Source organism: Uloborus diversus, chromosome 9 (assembly GCF_026930045.1).
Source record: "Uloborus diversus isolate 005 chromosome 9, Udiv.v.3.1, whole genome shotgun sequence".
Taxonomy (NCBI): domain Eukaryota; kingdom Metazoa; phylum Arthropoda; class Arachnida; order Araneae; family Uloboridae; genus Uloborus; species Uloborus diversus.
Window position 1 is genome coordinate 46630349 of NC_072739.1, and position 17281 is coordinate 46647629.

Below are 17281 nucleotides of genomic sequence, written 5' to 3' on the forward strand. Positions count from 1 at the left end.
GGTCTGCGCGCAAGGATTCCTTTATACAGGATTCCTCTCACACAAAACCATCGTCGCCTGCGGCTACAATGGGCCAATGTGCAAAGGACCTGGCGTGCTGATTGGTAGCAGGTCGTCTTTTCTGACGAATCCCGCTTCAATTTGTGGCGCCACGATGGCCGAATTCATGTCAGGCGCTATGCCGGTGAACGGCACATTCCGGAGTGCTTTATCGAACGCCACAATGGACGAACACCCAAAGTTATGATCTGGGGTGCCATAGCATATCATGGACGATCACAATTGCTACGAATTGTGGGCAATTTGAATAGTACCCGATGCATAAACGAAGTTTTACATCCCCAAACTATTCCATTCCTTCAAGGATCGCCAGGGGCTGTATTCCAGCAGGATAATGCCTTCCATATGTCGCCAGGACTGTCAAATACTACCTTGATTCGCAGCAGGTACAGCTTCTTCCTTGGCCTGCATATTCCCCGGATATGTCATCGATTGAACATGTATGGGATTTCGTTGGGCGGCGTCTCGCTCGTGATCCTCGTCCTGTTGCTTCGACCGGCAAACTTTGGTTGCGCATACAAACAATATGGAATACTCTTCCGCAGGCAGATATTCAAACTTTGTTTCACTCCATGCTGAGTCGTGTAGCAGCTCTTATTGCTGCGCGTGGTGGCCACACAAAATACTAATTTCTATCTCTTTTTATTGTTTATTTGGTTTGAAAATGTAATCATTTATTTGTACCATTACCACGCAACTGTGTATTAAATTTCATTCAACTATGATGCTTCCTTCATAGTGTTGCAATTTTCACAAACAGTATTGTATTTTATTGATTTTATTCATTATTCAGTCTTACATAATTTAGTAATGCTTGAGCCTGAATTTCAAAAAAAAAAAAAAAAAGCCTATTATTTGAAAAGTATATCAATTCAAAACAGAAGAGGAAAGCATTTTACAGTCAGTACAGCCAAATGACAAATTTACAACATCACAACTTTCACAAGGAGGAATAAAATTCAGAAATATGGGAAGATACTGTTAGTATTACCATAAAAACAAATTGTGGAATAATTTTAAAAAAAAATTAAAACCAATGGCACTTAAGTATACTGCTGTTTCCAAAAATGACGTGATGCGGACGTCATTCAACGGCCAAGCGAAAACAATAAGCAATTCGTGATTGCTCAGTTTAAAAAAAAGAGCTATGTATAATTCTTGGATAAGTTAAAAAAAAAAAAAAATCCTTTGTAAGTGCGAGAGTTTGTGGACATTCTTTACTCCTATTTATTTACTCCTATTTATGTAAAAAATGATGTAACAAACTAAATTCAAAGAAAACCTTTTGGAAGATAGAACTTTAAAAGGTAGACATTTAACTATATTGAACGAAAGGTGAAATTTAGGGAACACCTAAATGAACGCGTCTCTTAATTCTGATATGTATTATTGAGCAATCACGATTGCTTATTGTTCTCATTTGGCCGTTTTTGGTGTCCGTGCCTTTTTCAACTTGGGCCAGAAGCCTTTGCACCACCGCCCACCGTCCTCTGCTGGCGGCGCGGCGCGGCTGCTCCGGTTTTGAGCTATCCGCTTCTCCTGGTCGGAGGCGTCCATGTCCTACACACACGCACGTTCACACACATACACACACACGACTTCACACACATACACTCACACACGCCTACGAGCATACACACAGGTCTACGCACACACACAACTATGCACAAGTAACCGCCCAGGAGGAGAGGCAGACTTGGGGGGGGGGGGGAGCCGTTTCTAGAAATAATAACTCCAATGAGTAGGGTCCTGTCTCAGTTCGTGATTGCGAAAAACATAATTTGAATTCAAAATTTCAGAATTCAAATTAATTTTTTTTCTTTATTTTTTTTAAGCATTGTTTCAGTATCAGGTTTTTCTTTTCCTATACTTTATCCAACAGTTCTGAAATTTAAATTTGTTCAAACTCTTTTCTCCATATTTACTCCTAGTCAATTTCTGTCCCAAATTAAAGATTTCCTCCCTACTCCAGTACAAGCCACTTTAGTAAATTTGTTTAGGACAGTATATCGGGAAATCTCCACAGCATGTTAAATTAATTTGGTGGAACGCATTTGTAAAAAAAAAAAAAAAATGAAGTAATTTATCTTACCATGTGGTTCTGTTGGGCGTTTCCAGACTGCTAGCTCATCGCTATCCGATACATAAATCCAGGATGAAGTTCTGTAACTTTCGGAGTGCACACCTGATAAGACAAAAATAATGAAAATATTAACCCAACAGAACTCGCGTCAAAAAGTTTAATCTGAGAACTCACGAACTGCACCTATTTCCCTTAATATCAACAACTAACCCATGTAGTTGATTAATTCATTTATTTCAGTCCATTTCGGTACATACCAGAAACAAAATACAAGGTTTTTGGTAAATAACCCGAGCAATCTCCTGATGAGAAAAAAACATTCGCATTCAGGGGGAAAAAAATCCCCAGTATTCGGACGAAGAAAAAAACTCACACTGGGTTTAAATCATTTTTTTTTTCAGGAAGAAACAGGGTTCTTATAATTGTAATTTTTAGAATCGTATCTCATCGGAGTTCATGCCAATGATTGAGGACCATGCTACTTTAAAATGTCTTGTTCATCATTGGGTCAAAAATTTGTCAGTTTCCTTTTAGAAAGTCTTACAGAGTGGACAGATAACGCCAGACCAGCGTTTCAATGTTTCAAAGAACCCCTTCCCCTATGCAAAAAGTGAACTTATGGATGTAAAGACTTCCGATAAAAGCGTTTATCGGATATCCTTTCACCCAAAATCCACGTTACTGCTAAGATATCTCCGTAATATAATTTCACCAAAAATAAAAAATAAAACTTTTCAAATAACTAACGGTGAAAAAATTAAGTAATTCACAATACACTGTTAAAAATCATCTGCTTACAATTGAAAACATTTATCTTCTCAGTTTTCCCAAGCAGTTTTAACTTAGAAATAAGTAAATGTCAAATTTAAATTCAAGTAAGTAGACCATCTCAAAAAGTGACGCATGCACAGAGAGGAAGGCGGAAGTTGAATTTCTCACTGTTTCTCACTGGAGACTTCTCACTGTTGTGAAAAATATGTTTAACTCCCAATTTAAAGAATAACTCAAAGTATTTATGAAGTGTATCGGCTTCAGTTTCAATACGGTCCATCCAGACTGTTTAAGCTCCCAAATTGAGCGAATAATCCGTGGGCTACTTAGCTTTGAAAGAATTACGGGCGAGCAGAGTGCCATACTCACTTATGGTCCAACAGAGGGTTAATTTTGAGACATTCGTATTTTCAAACCAATTCGACATGTTCTCATTTTTGAAATAGCCCTATTCTCAGAAATGATACCGTCTGAGTAGAGCGGTATTTCAAAAATGAGAACATGGTGAATCGTTTTTGAGAAGAGGGTATATTTCAAAAGAAAGAACTCGTACTTTTCAATTCTAAGCCAAATTGTCTGGGAGTCATTTTGAGTAAGTGATGTCCTCCAAAATAAGCGATTTCATCTCAGTTTTATGAAATCTGCTTTAACAGTGTAAGCACACTAAAACTCTTAAATTCGTAAGTGAAATTACCAGCATCCTCGTCTTCCTCTGGATATAGATCCACCTCCGGCTCAGCTCCAGGTCCTCCGCTATCGGTTGACCACGACCGTGGAATATGGCAATGTCCTCCATAGGGGGTTCCACCACCATATCTCCCATATCCTTCCCCATATCCCCTGTGCCTCCACATAAGCGGCTGATGGTGTGACGAAGAAGGTGGCCCCTCCCAGAAGGATCGGGAGTAGCCACGCTCCCCCCACACAGCGGGGGCAGAGAAGGGTGGGTCCATGATTTTTTCTCCACAGTGCGAGCAAAGGGGGGGCGGGCCTCCCCGATATCGTGGACCTGTTTCGTCTTCGCTGAGCTTGTCTTCTGGGCTCCGACTTTTGGAACGCGAAGAACGTTCTGCTCTTGCGAACTGGAAAGAAAAATCACCTGAGTTTTAAAAAAAGAACAGAAATATTTCAGCATACGACATTATCATGCATTCGAACTTATGATGCAACTTCAATACAATATTAATAATGATACGAAAAAGAACATTTGAGGTAGTGAAAAGCAAAGGGATGTAAATATATCGGTTTAAATAGTAAGGAGAACCTCTCCTCTGTAAATGAAAAATTATCATACAAGCTTTGTGCTACAATATGATTAAGGTGAAAAAACAACGTAAATAAAGCACAAATATTCGAGCACAAATTTTCTCGAATATTTGTGCTTTATTTACGTTGTTTTTTCACCTTAATCTCTCCTCTGTATTTGGACAAGAGATGGTCATATTCTTTGGTACTGGTACCCCTGGTAGATACTGCTGTAGCGCCGTAACTACCAGGTACCTAACTTTTTTTCAATGAAAGCCTACCTCAGATCAGAATTTCAAATGTGTTTTATTCGAAACTTTAAAAAGTCCACCTATATCCTTTTACTTTTCACTGCCTCATTTAAAGTTGATGCAATGGCTGTTGCATCTTCTTTGCTTTTCCATACAGCGTGTAAGAGCAGTGTAAAACATCTTGGCAATCCAGCCCCCCTACCAAAATAAATAATTATCTGGTTTAAAGGATATAGAGAGCTGTGGAAAGTGGGTCAATGAATCTTCCACAATATCCGCATGGAACTGAAAGGAAGGAACCAGTCTCCAGTACCCTGTACTAGAGGTAACTCTTATGCAGCGACCTCAGGACTTTCAGAGCAATGGATTTAACAAGTAAGTACTCCACATGTACCGGCGGGTATTTGGGGGAACAAAACCCCCAAGTCCAGCGCCTTGCAGTAGCAATAAAGGTAAAATCACAGCTTGTAAATCAGAAATCTGCAAGAAAGAAAATAAAAATGAAGAGGTATATTCACGATGATGGAAGTGTGTGTGAAAATGGGGTCTTGTAAAAGAGCAGAGATAAAGTCGTGTTCGGCCGTATGCTGAATAAGAGTAACTTAATAATGTAATTTGATGTCGAGCCATTCTATTGAAGACAATCCAGAATTTATTCCGTTAGTAGAGTTTTAATTATTTATCCTTGAATGCAATTATTATCACAAAATATCTTTGAATGCATTAAGATTCATTCCTAAATGTTTAGAAAACATTGTTTTAGCTTTTGATAGAACTTCTGAACTGGAAATTGTCCTGTATTCATTACTACTGTTGAAGTTATTATTTACATGACATTCAAGAAATGAACATTTGAGAACTACAATGGGACAGTGGGTACTTAACTAATGGTTACATTAATAATGGGTAAATATTCCGAGCCGAAAATAATACTTTTCAATAACGGAACATGTCTTACACGATTGATTGACTTACAGAACTCTGTTCCTATTTGGTTACTCTCTCAAAATAATGACCAGAACTGACCAACTTATACAGCATGCCCACGCTGGACCGCGACTTGGAAAGAATCAACCACACCTCTCCTGTTTATTGGTAATCATAACGCTTAATGCTAAAAAGAAAGGAATTAATGCAGAAGACAATCCACTAACTTGGTCGTGTGATCTTAATCTCCGTGACTACTTCCTTTGGGGTTTTGAAATCAAAAATCTACGTCAGCAATTCCCGATCATAGTATAAATTCAAAGGTTAAACTGAACGTATTATAATTGACGTGAAAGTATGTAGGTGAATTGAAGATTCAGTTATTGCGAGCAGAATGAAATGTTGCAGAGTAAATGTTGGGTTATATCTGTGGAAGTGTGTATTTTATACTTGCATTGGAACTTTTTCCTAGTTGTAAGCAGGGAAAATTATAACATAGTGTTCATAAAAATGTGCCTTTCTTATTTAGACAGTTCAAGATGTTGAGACAATGAGAAAGGCATATACAATCCTGATACAAAAATGTATCGTTAGAGTTAATATCTTCTTACTCAGACGGTCAAAACATGAAAGGTATCTTTCGTATGTGGTGACGTAATTCAAGCCAGCTATTGGTGGACTATACGTTTTCTCTTGCAATTTTCATCGATCAGAAACAATGACTGCACTTCTAGGTAAAGCAGAAATCTAGTAAAGGAGTTCAGGGTCACAATTTCAGCTGCCAACATGAAATTTTGTTCGCGTAAAGATCCGTCGCACCGCAGAATTTCAATGTAGTTAAATAGTTATTTATTGCTATATTTTTTCGTTAATAAATGTTTTAAATAGTTTTCCTATTGGCAAAAGTAAACCAGTAACTGCCAATGATCGCCAATGGATTCTCACTTCTAGGGGATTCCAGAGGCCCGTCAAAGGACAAAGTATCAGGACTTTGCCGAGTTTTTCAAGAAGTCTTAGAAATGATTTTCTCCCTCATCTGCTAGAATATACTTCCTCTGCCTTCACTATAATTAACCAGGCTATGACGTCCAGAGGCTGAAATTTCGCCCTTGTCAAGCACTAATCAGTCTGATAGAACCAATAACCAAGCTGGAGGCAGATGCCATTCCATTGAAGCTGAAAGTGCCTACAAACAGGTTGCTATAAAATAAATAGAGAACATCAGCGAGATTCCCCAGCAATGGTGCGATTCAACTCGTCAATGGAAGGCAAATCTTGGGTATTCAACAGCGTTATTGCCCATAATCCAGAGCTAAAGCAGAACTACAGAACCGCACCTTTCCTACAGACTCTCGCTGATGGGCTAAATTTATTTTATCTACCAGTTAGTTGGCACTCTCAGCTTCAATGACATCTGCCCCCAGCTCGGTTATCGTCTATTCCATACTGCTAATAGGTAAGAAACTGCAGTCTGTGTACATTATAACCGGGTTATCGGTTTATTGCATATCGTTCTGTCTAGACGGTAGCTTACAGCTTCCTATGCGTTTTCACTCCTCCTTAGTGTTGTTGGTAAAAAAAACAAGAATCAGAAGAAACAAATGTCGTAAGGGAAGTTGTACAGTTTTTGTCTTGTTACCGGACATAGACGTACATGGTTTTTTGACACTAAATTGATTGCAGAGTTGAAGGACAATTGTGGTAATTACCTGTAAAGCAGCAATATGCTCCCGGGGCTCGGATCGGTTTCTAGCCCGATCTTTCCTCCTCCTGCCCTCTTCCGGGTGCCTTTGTTTAGGAATGGCTCCTTCACTGCACCAGGCAGATAGGTTGGGACTCCTCCTCCTTTCCCAAGAAGCATCGGAAGTTTTGAGCACCTTATGACTCATGGATGACGATGAGGATAGTGTAGATGAGGCAACCATTTTGTCAGACTGGTCGCTGTTGATTGGGGATGACGTGATTTGTCGATCGATGTCACTTCGGCAAGCTGAAATGAATATGTTTTTAATGAATTATTGTCAAAGCACCGTATTTACGCATAGTTTTCTACACAGCGTGTACCTGTTTAATCCGCAAGACCTCCATTTCCGTACCCGTTAGTGCTTGACACATATTTTCAATTGCAAAAATATTCAACAATAAGAGGCAAGATATAAAAGTTTGAAACAAAAAAAGATAAACTGGTAAAAAATCTGAAACCTATTTTTTATATAGTATCCAAGTCTCCTACATTGCATTTAGGGTAATAGTCTTCTAAAAATAATAACAATTTAAAATATTAGAAACATTTGCGACCAATATTCAAGGAGATATCCCAGTTCGAAATAATTAGGGACCGTGTAGAAGATGGAATAGAAACCTGTCGCCTTTTCAGAAGAATGACATGTTGTCGAATTAAAAAAAATATGTATATATTTCAAGATTCCATTGCTATTGAAAAATAAATACAAATGTTTTGCTATGATACGTGAAATCACACCAAAAAGGCTTGTGCAATTGGAAAAAACAAACATTATTTAAAAAAAATATTTTTAAACTCTTGTTAGCCGCTATATTTCCCCCCAAAAGATGGAAATGAATACGAGTGTGAAATGGTTAGTTCACTTAATGTGTTTCATATCTTACTGAATATTGGTCGTACTAATGTCACATTTCTTGTGGTCGAGTTATTTTTTCAAGCTTATGATTTTCCTAAATAAAATGACGCCCTCATAAAAAATACAGAGTTAACTACTTATTTTAATTACACAATTTGAAGAATTCAAACTCTCTTGTTACATTTGAATCTTAAAATTTTCAATAAAGCATGCTTGAATCGGTTCTTTTTAATAGTTTAAATCTAGGTTATTTTATGAAAAATATTTGTAGAAAATATTGTATAAAAATCATCTTTACATACGTTTCTCTATCGTGTCATCGTCGGTGGGCGTTCTGTACGATTTGCTTTCTTTGTAACTTTCACTCGCTGACTCACTCTCAGTCTTAGTCTTCTGATCACTCTAAAAAATACAGGTAAAATTGAAAGCCAATTATACTTCTGTCAGTTTTACTGAACATAAAGAAAGAATAACCAGCACACAACATGCAGAATCAAGTACACAACATATACACTCACCGGCCAATGAATTAGAAACCTTTGAGATAAACTTCTTGCCTTACTCACACTCTGCAAGGGTCTGTAGGGAATATCATGATATGGAGCATGTTCTACTGGCATGGAAGTAGTGTCCTGGTATTCCTCGAGAGTAAATAAACAGCCATGCGATACCTAGATATACTGGCAGATCAACTTCCCCCTGCAATGTGGTAGTCTTATCCTGATAGCAACGGTATACTTCATGGACGATAATGCAACTATACATCGTGCCAGTAGTGTTGAAAATTGGTTCGCTAAGCATCAGTCTAACTTCCAACACCTTCCCTGACCACTACATAGCCCGAATCTTAACCTCATAGAAAATGTGTGAGACACGGTGGAAAGACGTTACCAACAGCACTCTCCTCTTCCATCTAATTTACAAGATCTAAAACGCTGCATAGCCAATGCATGGTGTTTTCTGGATATAAATGCACTCCAGGAGATTGTAGACTCGATGCCCAAGAGATTCAGAGCAGTTATCCATGCAAAAGGTGGTCCAATAAGGTATTGATCTTGGGTTTCTAATTCATTGGTTGGAAATATCTTTCGATGAGTGTAGCATCCAGATCCTGGCATTAATTTGAGTTTTGACGCCTTTAATTCAAATTACGTGTTTTTTCGCAATCATGAAGTGCGATAGGACCATAGTCGTTGGGGTTCTTGTTTCTACAAATGGCTTCTATCGTGATCATAATTGCGAAAAACATCATTTGAATTCAAGATGTCAAAATTTAAATAAATGGCAGGGGCTGGATGCTAGATGTTAGGCGCTGGATGCTGTTTTTGTGTACAGTCAAGAGGGTCGGGTATAAATAAAGTCGTCCCAGGGGACAAAGACAAGACCAACAAAGAGGAGAGATATGATAGTGGAAGCTTGTGGAACAGAGGAGTTTGTATTATAAGCATAGCAAGAATAAAATCAAAGGAAATCAACTACGGTCAAGTGAGAGCAATAAGCAATTTGTGATTACTAAAAAAATGTAAAATTAACTTTATCCGTTTCCAGATGCTTTATCGAAAAATATTTTCAACTCTCTTTTTTTAATTCGTTTAATAACAACATTTGTTAGTATTACTTCTTTTCAGCATTCCCATGCGAATTGATTGGTTTAGTATATTTAGGTTCCGGAATGAGTTTAAGTAAGACTCAACTCTTACTTAAACTAACTAATTTTGGGTTTGCTGTATTTTTCAGAATTATAAAAAAGGTAGAAAATTACTTGAACTACAATTATCTTTAGAGTTAAAAAGTAATCCAGAAACTTTATGCCTGCACCATTTATATCAGTTACAAAACATATCTTATTACATCATACCATCATTTTTAATGCTTACATGACAAACGCAAACTGGAGACGTAGTTTTACATTTTCTCTACTTGTGAATACCGTCATCACATATTGTGGATCATCAGATGCTTTCTCTACTCATGGATACGGTTATCATGTATCATTAGACAATTTCCCTACTCATGGATATGGTCATCATGTATCATTAGACAATTTCCCTACTCAGGGCCTGATTAACGCACGGTCCGGCAGGTCCGCGGACCTGGGCACCACAAATTTAGGGGCACCAAAATAGCCTAGCCTAAATTCACTTACTTCCTTTTTTTTAAAGCTCATTTTACTTTTTCTCAACTTTAAGGGAGAGGAGGCTCAAATTTTTTTTAAAAATCAGCTCAAAAACCTCATAAAGTTAAAACCATTTCGCGTAAAGAAGTCGTTGTCCCTTAGCTATGGAATTTCAAAATAATTCCTGGGATGACATAGATGAACATTTTCCAGAAGAATTAACACACTTTCAAATTTTTGCAAAAGGTAACCCTTCTCCTGGAGAATGTTTTAAAAGGATAAGATCACTAAACATTATGCATACATTTCCGAATGAGGATTCACCCCTGCAGCTTCTTCTTACCTTGCCTATCAGCAGCTGTTCCAGTGAACGTTCCTTTTCATTTTTGAAAATAATAAAAAATCACTTGAGAAGCTGCGTTTCTCAAGATAATTTACAGGTGTATTCCTTATTGACCATTGAAAATTCTGTGACATCAAACATAGATTTCAATTATTTGATCGACACATTTGCCTCTATTAAAGCCAGAAAGAAGCTTTTTTAAAGCTTGATGTCAGAATTAGTAAGATTTTCTTTTTTTTTTTTTTTTGCAGTTTTAAATTGTTTTTTAACTCTTTTTCGCCTTAAGAGGCAATTTTAACTGTGATTAGTTTTGACTATCAAGTGTTTGGTATTCAAATACCAGATTTCCTTTAAAATGTAGTAATGTTCCTTTAAAGTGTAGTTTCTAGTAATTAGGTTTCTAGTATGAAACATTGACTTTAAAATTGTGCGGATTTTCTCATGGGGGGGGGGCACCAACATCTTCTCAGGACCTGGGCAGCGGTTTGGCTTGATCGGGCCCTGTCCCTACTCATGGATACGGTCATCATGTATCATTAGACAATTTCCCTACTCATGGATACGGTCATCATGTATCATTAGACAATTTCCCTACTCATGGATACGGTCATCACGTATCAAGTATTCTCAGGCGCTTTTCCTGCTTATGGATACGGTCTTTCGCATCATCAAACAGTTCTAAATGAAATATTTCCACTACGCAGAAGTATACCAAAAACTTGAAATTTGAGGGAACAAACGTAATGTGTTGTGAAATATTCCCAATGCAAGCAAGAGTAATGTCGCCTGTAGAATTGAAAGACTCATTTTTGTTACATAAATCGTATTTGTTGTATATTTCTTTAAATGTTTTTTTACGCTTTGCGCATTCTCGATTCCAATGAACTCATAACAAAATAAACCTTTTCCCAACCCTTTCCCCAACAAATGAAGGAAAATAAAATGAATCACAGCTCTGAACTTCACTTACTTCTTTCCCACGCACATCTTCAGCACCGGCATAAGATGATTCATTTCCCTTTTCATCGTGATTCGATAAGCTGTTGTAGGATCCATTTTCCGTAAAGGATCCGTTATCAAGAACGAAGCTCCCAGATGTTGTACTGTCAGGTGTTGGTGTCTCAGAGGGAATGTATTCCGAAGATGAAGATCGACCCTTGGATAGGAACGCCCCTCTTGATGATTCGAAAGGAGGCTCTTCGGAGAACGAAGAACCTTCTGAAACCTTACGTTCCGACTTCTTTCTACGGCAGAGAGAGATGGAGAGAGAACAAGCCATTCAGCATCAAGCAGTATGCGGTAATATAGTAAAACTTCACAACAATGAATACCTATACAACGAAATATCCATTATAACGAAATAAATGTTGAGTTCAGTCAGTATTTGAGTTGCAACGAAATCCCTGTTACTACGAACAAAATTTGTGGTCCCTTGAGGTTCGCTGTTATGGAATTTAACTGTAATGGGATAGTTACACCTGTGTTACACAATTTACAACACAATTGCTGTTGAGTTCTATTTTTGAGCTGTTCTAGAGCAAAACAAGCATGTTGATTTCAAATATATAGTTAGATTTTTTTTTTACCGCGTCCATTTTTTTCTCAACAGCTTATGCCCTTTCGCGGGGCAGCGCGTGTCATAGGAAGTTTTGCTTCTACTTTACTGGCTGACATAAAGTATTTAAATTGAAATAAATTGTCTCTAACACAAAATATTATTAATCACTCGTGACAAATTTAAATTCACTTTTTTGTCATGGCGAAAAGTTAAACTTTCAGTAAGAACGACCATGCTTATCAAAAACACAGCATGTTTTTTTTTTCTTTTTGTACTGCATGCACAGTGTGATTGGAACAAATTTACAGCAGAAAATGAAAAATAATGTTTCAATGCAAATTTTATTATAAAATATATTCTTCTTTCTTTATGTACTGCAACTTTCAAAACAGATTTCCAATTTGTCCATTCTGAAAAGGTAATTTAAGGTAAGTTATCTTAACTATTTCACGTTTCCCCACACTCCCCTACTATACTGCACTTTAAGAATTTCAAAGCGTCTTTTGCATAAAATATACTGTCTTCATAGAGATTTACCAGCTGTCTTATACATAATAGGTATAAATATAAAGGCATGTAAAAACAATGGTAGTTTCTGTTAGTCTGTTGCGCTTTTTTATAGTTAATTTTTATCGTTATTTCAGAAAAATATTTAATACAATTAACTACCTTTGCCTCTCTCCTGAAGTCATATGATGCATTGAGAAGCAAACTGATGTAAGTGCTAAAATTAAAAATTTGGCCACCAGAGTTCTCCAACCAGAACAACTTGTTCCAAGTGTTCTGTTGAGCAGGCTTTGGCTGACCATATACTGTCGTACCTGGGACTCTCCAGGAGGGATTTGACTGATATACCAGTGACGGTGTTGGATTGCTTGAGGATAAACAAACTCATAGACCTGGTCTAGCACTGCTGACCATGGGGGCATGCAACAACAACACTGGTAGGAGAACCTCTCCTCTGTTTTAGGTCAAGAGAAGATATCTCTGGTGGGCGCTGCTATACAGCATGATTTATCAAAAAATTTCAATGAAAGCCTACCTAGGATCTGCACTTAAAATGCATTGGAGTCGAAACTTGAAAAAAATCAACTCACACCCCTTTATCCCTCACTGGCTCAACTGATCATGTCATTCCCCATTCCTCCAACTGTTGCGGTATTTTCTTGCTACGGAAATTAGTCCACTGCATTAAAGCGATTTCAAATTTTATGACGTCCATTACTGTGAAAGTTTTTTTTTTTTTTAAAGATGTTGGTTTTGGTTTTTGTTATGTCGGTCTTCGTACGATATGTGTTACTGATGACGTGCTGACCAATTTTGGAAGATGATTGTTTCTGCTTGTAATCGTTTTACTTCGTGATTAAAAAAAAAACCGCTTGCTTTTCTCACAGCGTATATGGTAGGTGAAAGTCTCCTACTATAAAGAGTTTTCTGGTAAAAGATGATACTAGTAACCCTGGTAGATGATTGGTAGATGCTGTTGTACCACATGATTTAGAAACACATTTCAATGAAAACCTACCTAAGAACTGAAATTAAAACGTGTTTCGCTCGAAATTTTAGAACGTTCATTTACATCTCTTTACTTCTCACTGTCTCATAAACAGTGTATAATCACAACTTGAATTAATGTTTAAATCTTTTTAAAAGCTGTAAATCTATTTTCTCCTCTGTGATTGTCAATATGTTGCAATTGAATAAGCTCTAAGAATTAAAATACTTTAAGGTTATATTAATTTTTTTGTGAAAGCAGCAATTGACTAACCTTCTAACTCGAACCACCCTGCTTTTACTGCTTTCTTCAGATACCTCTGACACCGTTGAAAGTTCATCTGCTGTTTTCCTGATATCCAATAACGGAAACGATCCGATTTGCAATCGAGAGATGGTGTCCATGCCCAGGGACGTCACGGACTCCATGTCCTGAAGCCCGGACAGTACGCTTGAGCTCTCGGAAGATTCAGAAAAAGCTTTATCACTGCGATTTTCTTCTCCAGCTTTCGGAAAACTGTAGAAAATGTAGAAATATGGAAGTTAGTTAAAATAAAATCATTGTTTTTCTTCTATGTTATTGACATATAAGTTACGTAAAATAGTTTGCCTAAACACCACATGGGATGTCTTAATGTGAGCGAAATCAAATGTAAAAGAACCTGGTTGATAAAAAAGAAAGCATGTCCGTTATTCAAAATCAAAAATTTTCAAGACGTCCAACAACGGAAACGATCCTATATCTTCTGAAGCCGGAATAGCACGCTTAAACTGACGGAAGATTCAAAAAAGCATTTTATCACTATAATTTTGTTTTCTAACTTTCGGAAAACTGTTGAAATTAAAATAATTTGTCTAAACACTAGATAGGACGTATCGCTGAAAAGCCAAAATAACATGAAGATGGCTAGTTAAAAATAAGTAAATAAATAATATAAATATAATAAATAATAAAGCTTGTCAGTTCTTGAAAATCATAAGTCCAAACAAATGTGAAGAAAGCATTCAGTTTCCTGATTTTTCCCATGATGGGTTTTGCGTATAAATTAATGGCAAAATACTAAAATCAACCACATAAGAAAATACAGGGGACAAAATTTTAAAGACTAAAAGTTATGCCACAAAAATCGCTAAGAAGTACGTTGCACGCGCGCGCGTGTGTGTGTGTTTTTCGGGGCTATTAAGAGTCACATTTTCTATCAGAAGTGTTATGAGATTATGATTAAGCTTCCTGAAAATACGTTTTCATATTAAAAAAAAGAAAAAGTAGTTCTTCTAACTCTGAAACACGTGTATGCATGTGTTTCCTACTTCTTCTCAATGATGGGTGTTTGACACTAAGTGCAATGCACTTAATGTAAAATACCTATTCCGTACAGGGTTAGTGTGTTGTTAAACGAACAACGAGAAAGCTGGTTCCAGTCCCGTTAATTGTATTTTTTCTTTTAAATTGGCGCAACTACTCACAGCATTCTTGTTTTTTAACCTTTAAAATTTTACAGTAAAATAGAATTTACGGCACAAAGTACTTTTGCTGTAAAATTTAAAGAAACATTTTTAGTGTTCTTTTCAAATGTATCCAACCACCAAAAGAAACGGATAAAAAGTTATTCTCTAAAAGCATTAAATATACCTATCTTCGTCATCTATCCGATCCATTTCATCGTAATCGTAATCATTTCCAGTGGAGAGGATTTCCTCCGAAGTGGCTTCGCTCTTTATTTCGATGACTGTCTGTGGCTCTTGAAGGCTGGACAAGGGTTCCGGAGAGGGGTCGAAGACGGGGGTGATGTCACTCGTTCGATCGGAATCCGGAGTACCACTTGTACCGTAGTGGGACCTACTGCAAAGAGAACTATTTTTCAGAACGTATCGTCTTTATTTCGCAGCAAATTTAGAGATAAACTCAAACTGTACTTACTTCTCAGGAGTCTGGTATGCGTGAAGTGAATGAATTTGAAAGCATAGTTTGGTAGAAATTTGTAATCATTTGCTCAACTGACATGTGTGCTGATTTTTAACATTTATTTTGGTGATCGGCACATGGTTTCGTGTTGGGAATGAATTTCTGAGTTTAGAACTTAATATCGTGATTTATATTCTAACTTCTAGCTATTGGTTTCTTCGTGAGAATTCTGTTACACGGCATCGAACTAAGGTTGAATACCTAAACATAATGTGATGCAAAAATGAAAAAAAATAAGTGATTAATGAAAAAATAAACCAATAAATACATACTTAAATGAACAGATAAATAAACAAGTATATGCATAAACAATAAATAAATAAATAAATAAATGAATAAAGAAATAAACAAACAAATAATTTAACCAACAAATAAAACAACAAATTAACTATAAACAATACTTAAAAAAATTACAATTTAATTAAAATTGTATCTACGTAAGCATCCTCATACTTTTTTTAAAATATAAAACTTCATTTGATAGAACAAGTTATCAAAGTTTTCAAGAAAACAGCAAATAAAAATAATACGAAAACATAATAGCAGCACATTTAAGTAATCTCGAGGCGCAATAAAGAGCTACTTCAAGTAGATGATTGAAAATCATTGATATATATTTAAGTTTATTTCAAGTGCCCTTTTACCTTTCAAGTTAGACTCATTTTCCAAACTACATGCACTTTAAGGTGTTGAAAAATTGGTCTCACACAAATAAATCCTTCTAATGGTTTGAAGAGGAATATTTAGAGGTTATGTTTCATACGAGTTTCTCATACATTAGTAAAATAAATATATGCACGCGTTATACTCCGTAAAAATCTTGAATTTTGCAAAATTACTTCTATGGTAAGCACATGGTTATGTCATAATAAGAGAGAAAATTGTTAACGATGTACAAAAATTCTCATAATCAGAAAAAAGTATTGTTAATTTTTCTTGAAAACTGTCACCATCGGAAAATAGGCGTTGTTAACCATTTTCGAAACTTGTCATAATCAGGAAAAAATATTGTGAACAATATCCGAAAATTGTTTCACTCAGAAAAAATATCGTCAAACAAATCCGAAAATTTTCATAGCCAGAAAAAGTAATGAGAAACATGTTTAAAAATCAGAAAAAAATCATTGTTAAGCAGATCCGAAAATTGTCAAACTCAAACTCAAAAAAAAGACTAAACTATATCCAAAAATTTTTACCTCTGGAAGGGTGTAATTCCTTCTTCTGATTCTGTAGAAGGTGTAGTGGGCGGAGTTTCTTTTTTAGTAGATTCATCTGAGGATTCCAGATCGTCTGGAGGAAGAGCAACAGAAAAGTAAATGCTATCGTCTGCTTCTCCCGAACCTCTAGCAGAAGGAGAAAGTCTTTGGTCCGTTTCAGCATTTTCTGGGGGAAAAAAGGGTTTAGTTAGAACTTTTTTAAATTTATTTTATAAAAGTTAATATATTTACAGATCTACACCATGTACTGCAATAGGCATAAAAACATACTCATTTCAGTACAATCGAACCCGCTTAATAGAATAGGAAATTTGCCACGAAAAATTAGTTAACAAGCGAGATATTCCATTAACCTTGATCAAAATACCAAATTACAACGGCTTGGTGCTTTGAAAATGTATTGCATTAAGCGGGATATTCTTTTAACCGATATTCTAATAAGCAGGCTTGACTGTAGTTGCTATTTCTCTCGTTAGATTTTATGTTTGTCTAGCGTTCACTTTTTTTCTAAACTTAATATTTCTGAACGTGAACCCGGTAAAGTCGGTCACACATACTGCAAAAACATCCTGAAATGTCAGTGATTATTTCCGTTGAGCCTTGCGGGATTTTTATTCATTTCCTGTACAAATCAAGTATCTTTGTCAAAA

The 17281-nt window shown here is 36.5% G+C and overlaps 1 protein-coding gene across 1 annotated transcript in view; it reads right to left on the reverse strand.

Annotated features, from left to right (window-relative positions):
- Positions 1-17281, reverse strand: part of LOC129230094 (serine-rich adhesin for platelets-like) — a 53974-nt gene that overhangs the window by 18920 nt on the left and 17773 nt on the right. Inside the window, exons 8-15 of the mRNA XM_054864489.1 lie at positions 16611-16797; positions 15082-15288; positions 13723-13965; positions 11367-11640; positions 8240-8339; positions 7047-7327; positions 3609-3996; positions 2153-2245 (exon numbers count right to left, since the gene is read on the reverse strand). Of these exons, the coding sequence (XP_054720464.1) occupies positions 2153-2245; positions 3609-3996; positions 7047-7327; positions 8240-8339; positions 11367-11640; positions 13723-13965; positions 15082-15288; positions 16611-16797 (1773 nt within the window). The remainder of the gene's footprint in view (positions 1-2152; positions 2246-3608; positions 3997-7046; positions 7328-8239; positions 8340-11366; positions 11641-13722; positions 13966-15081; positions 15289-16610; positions 16798-17281) is intronic.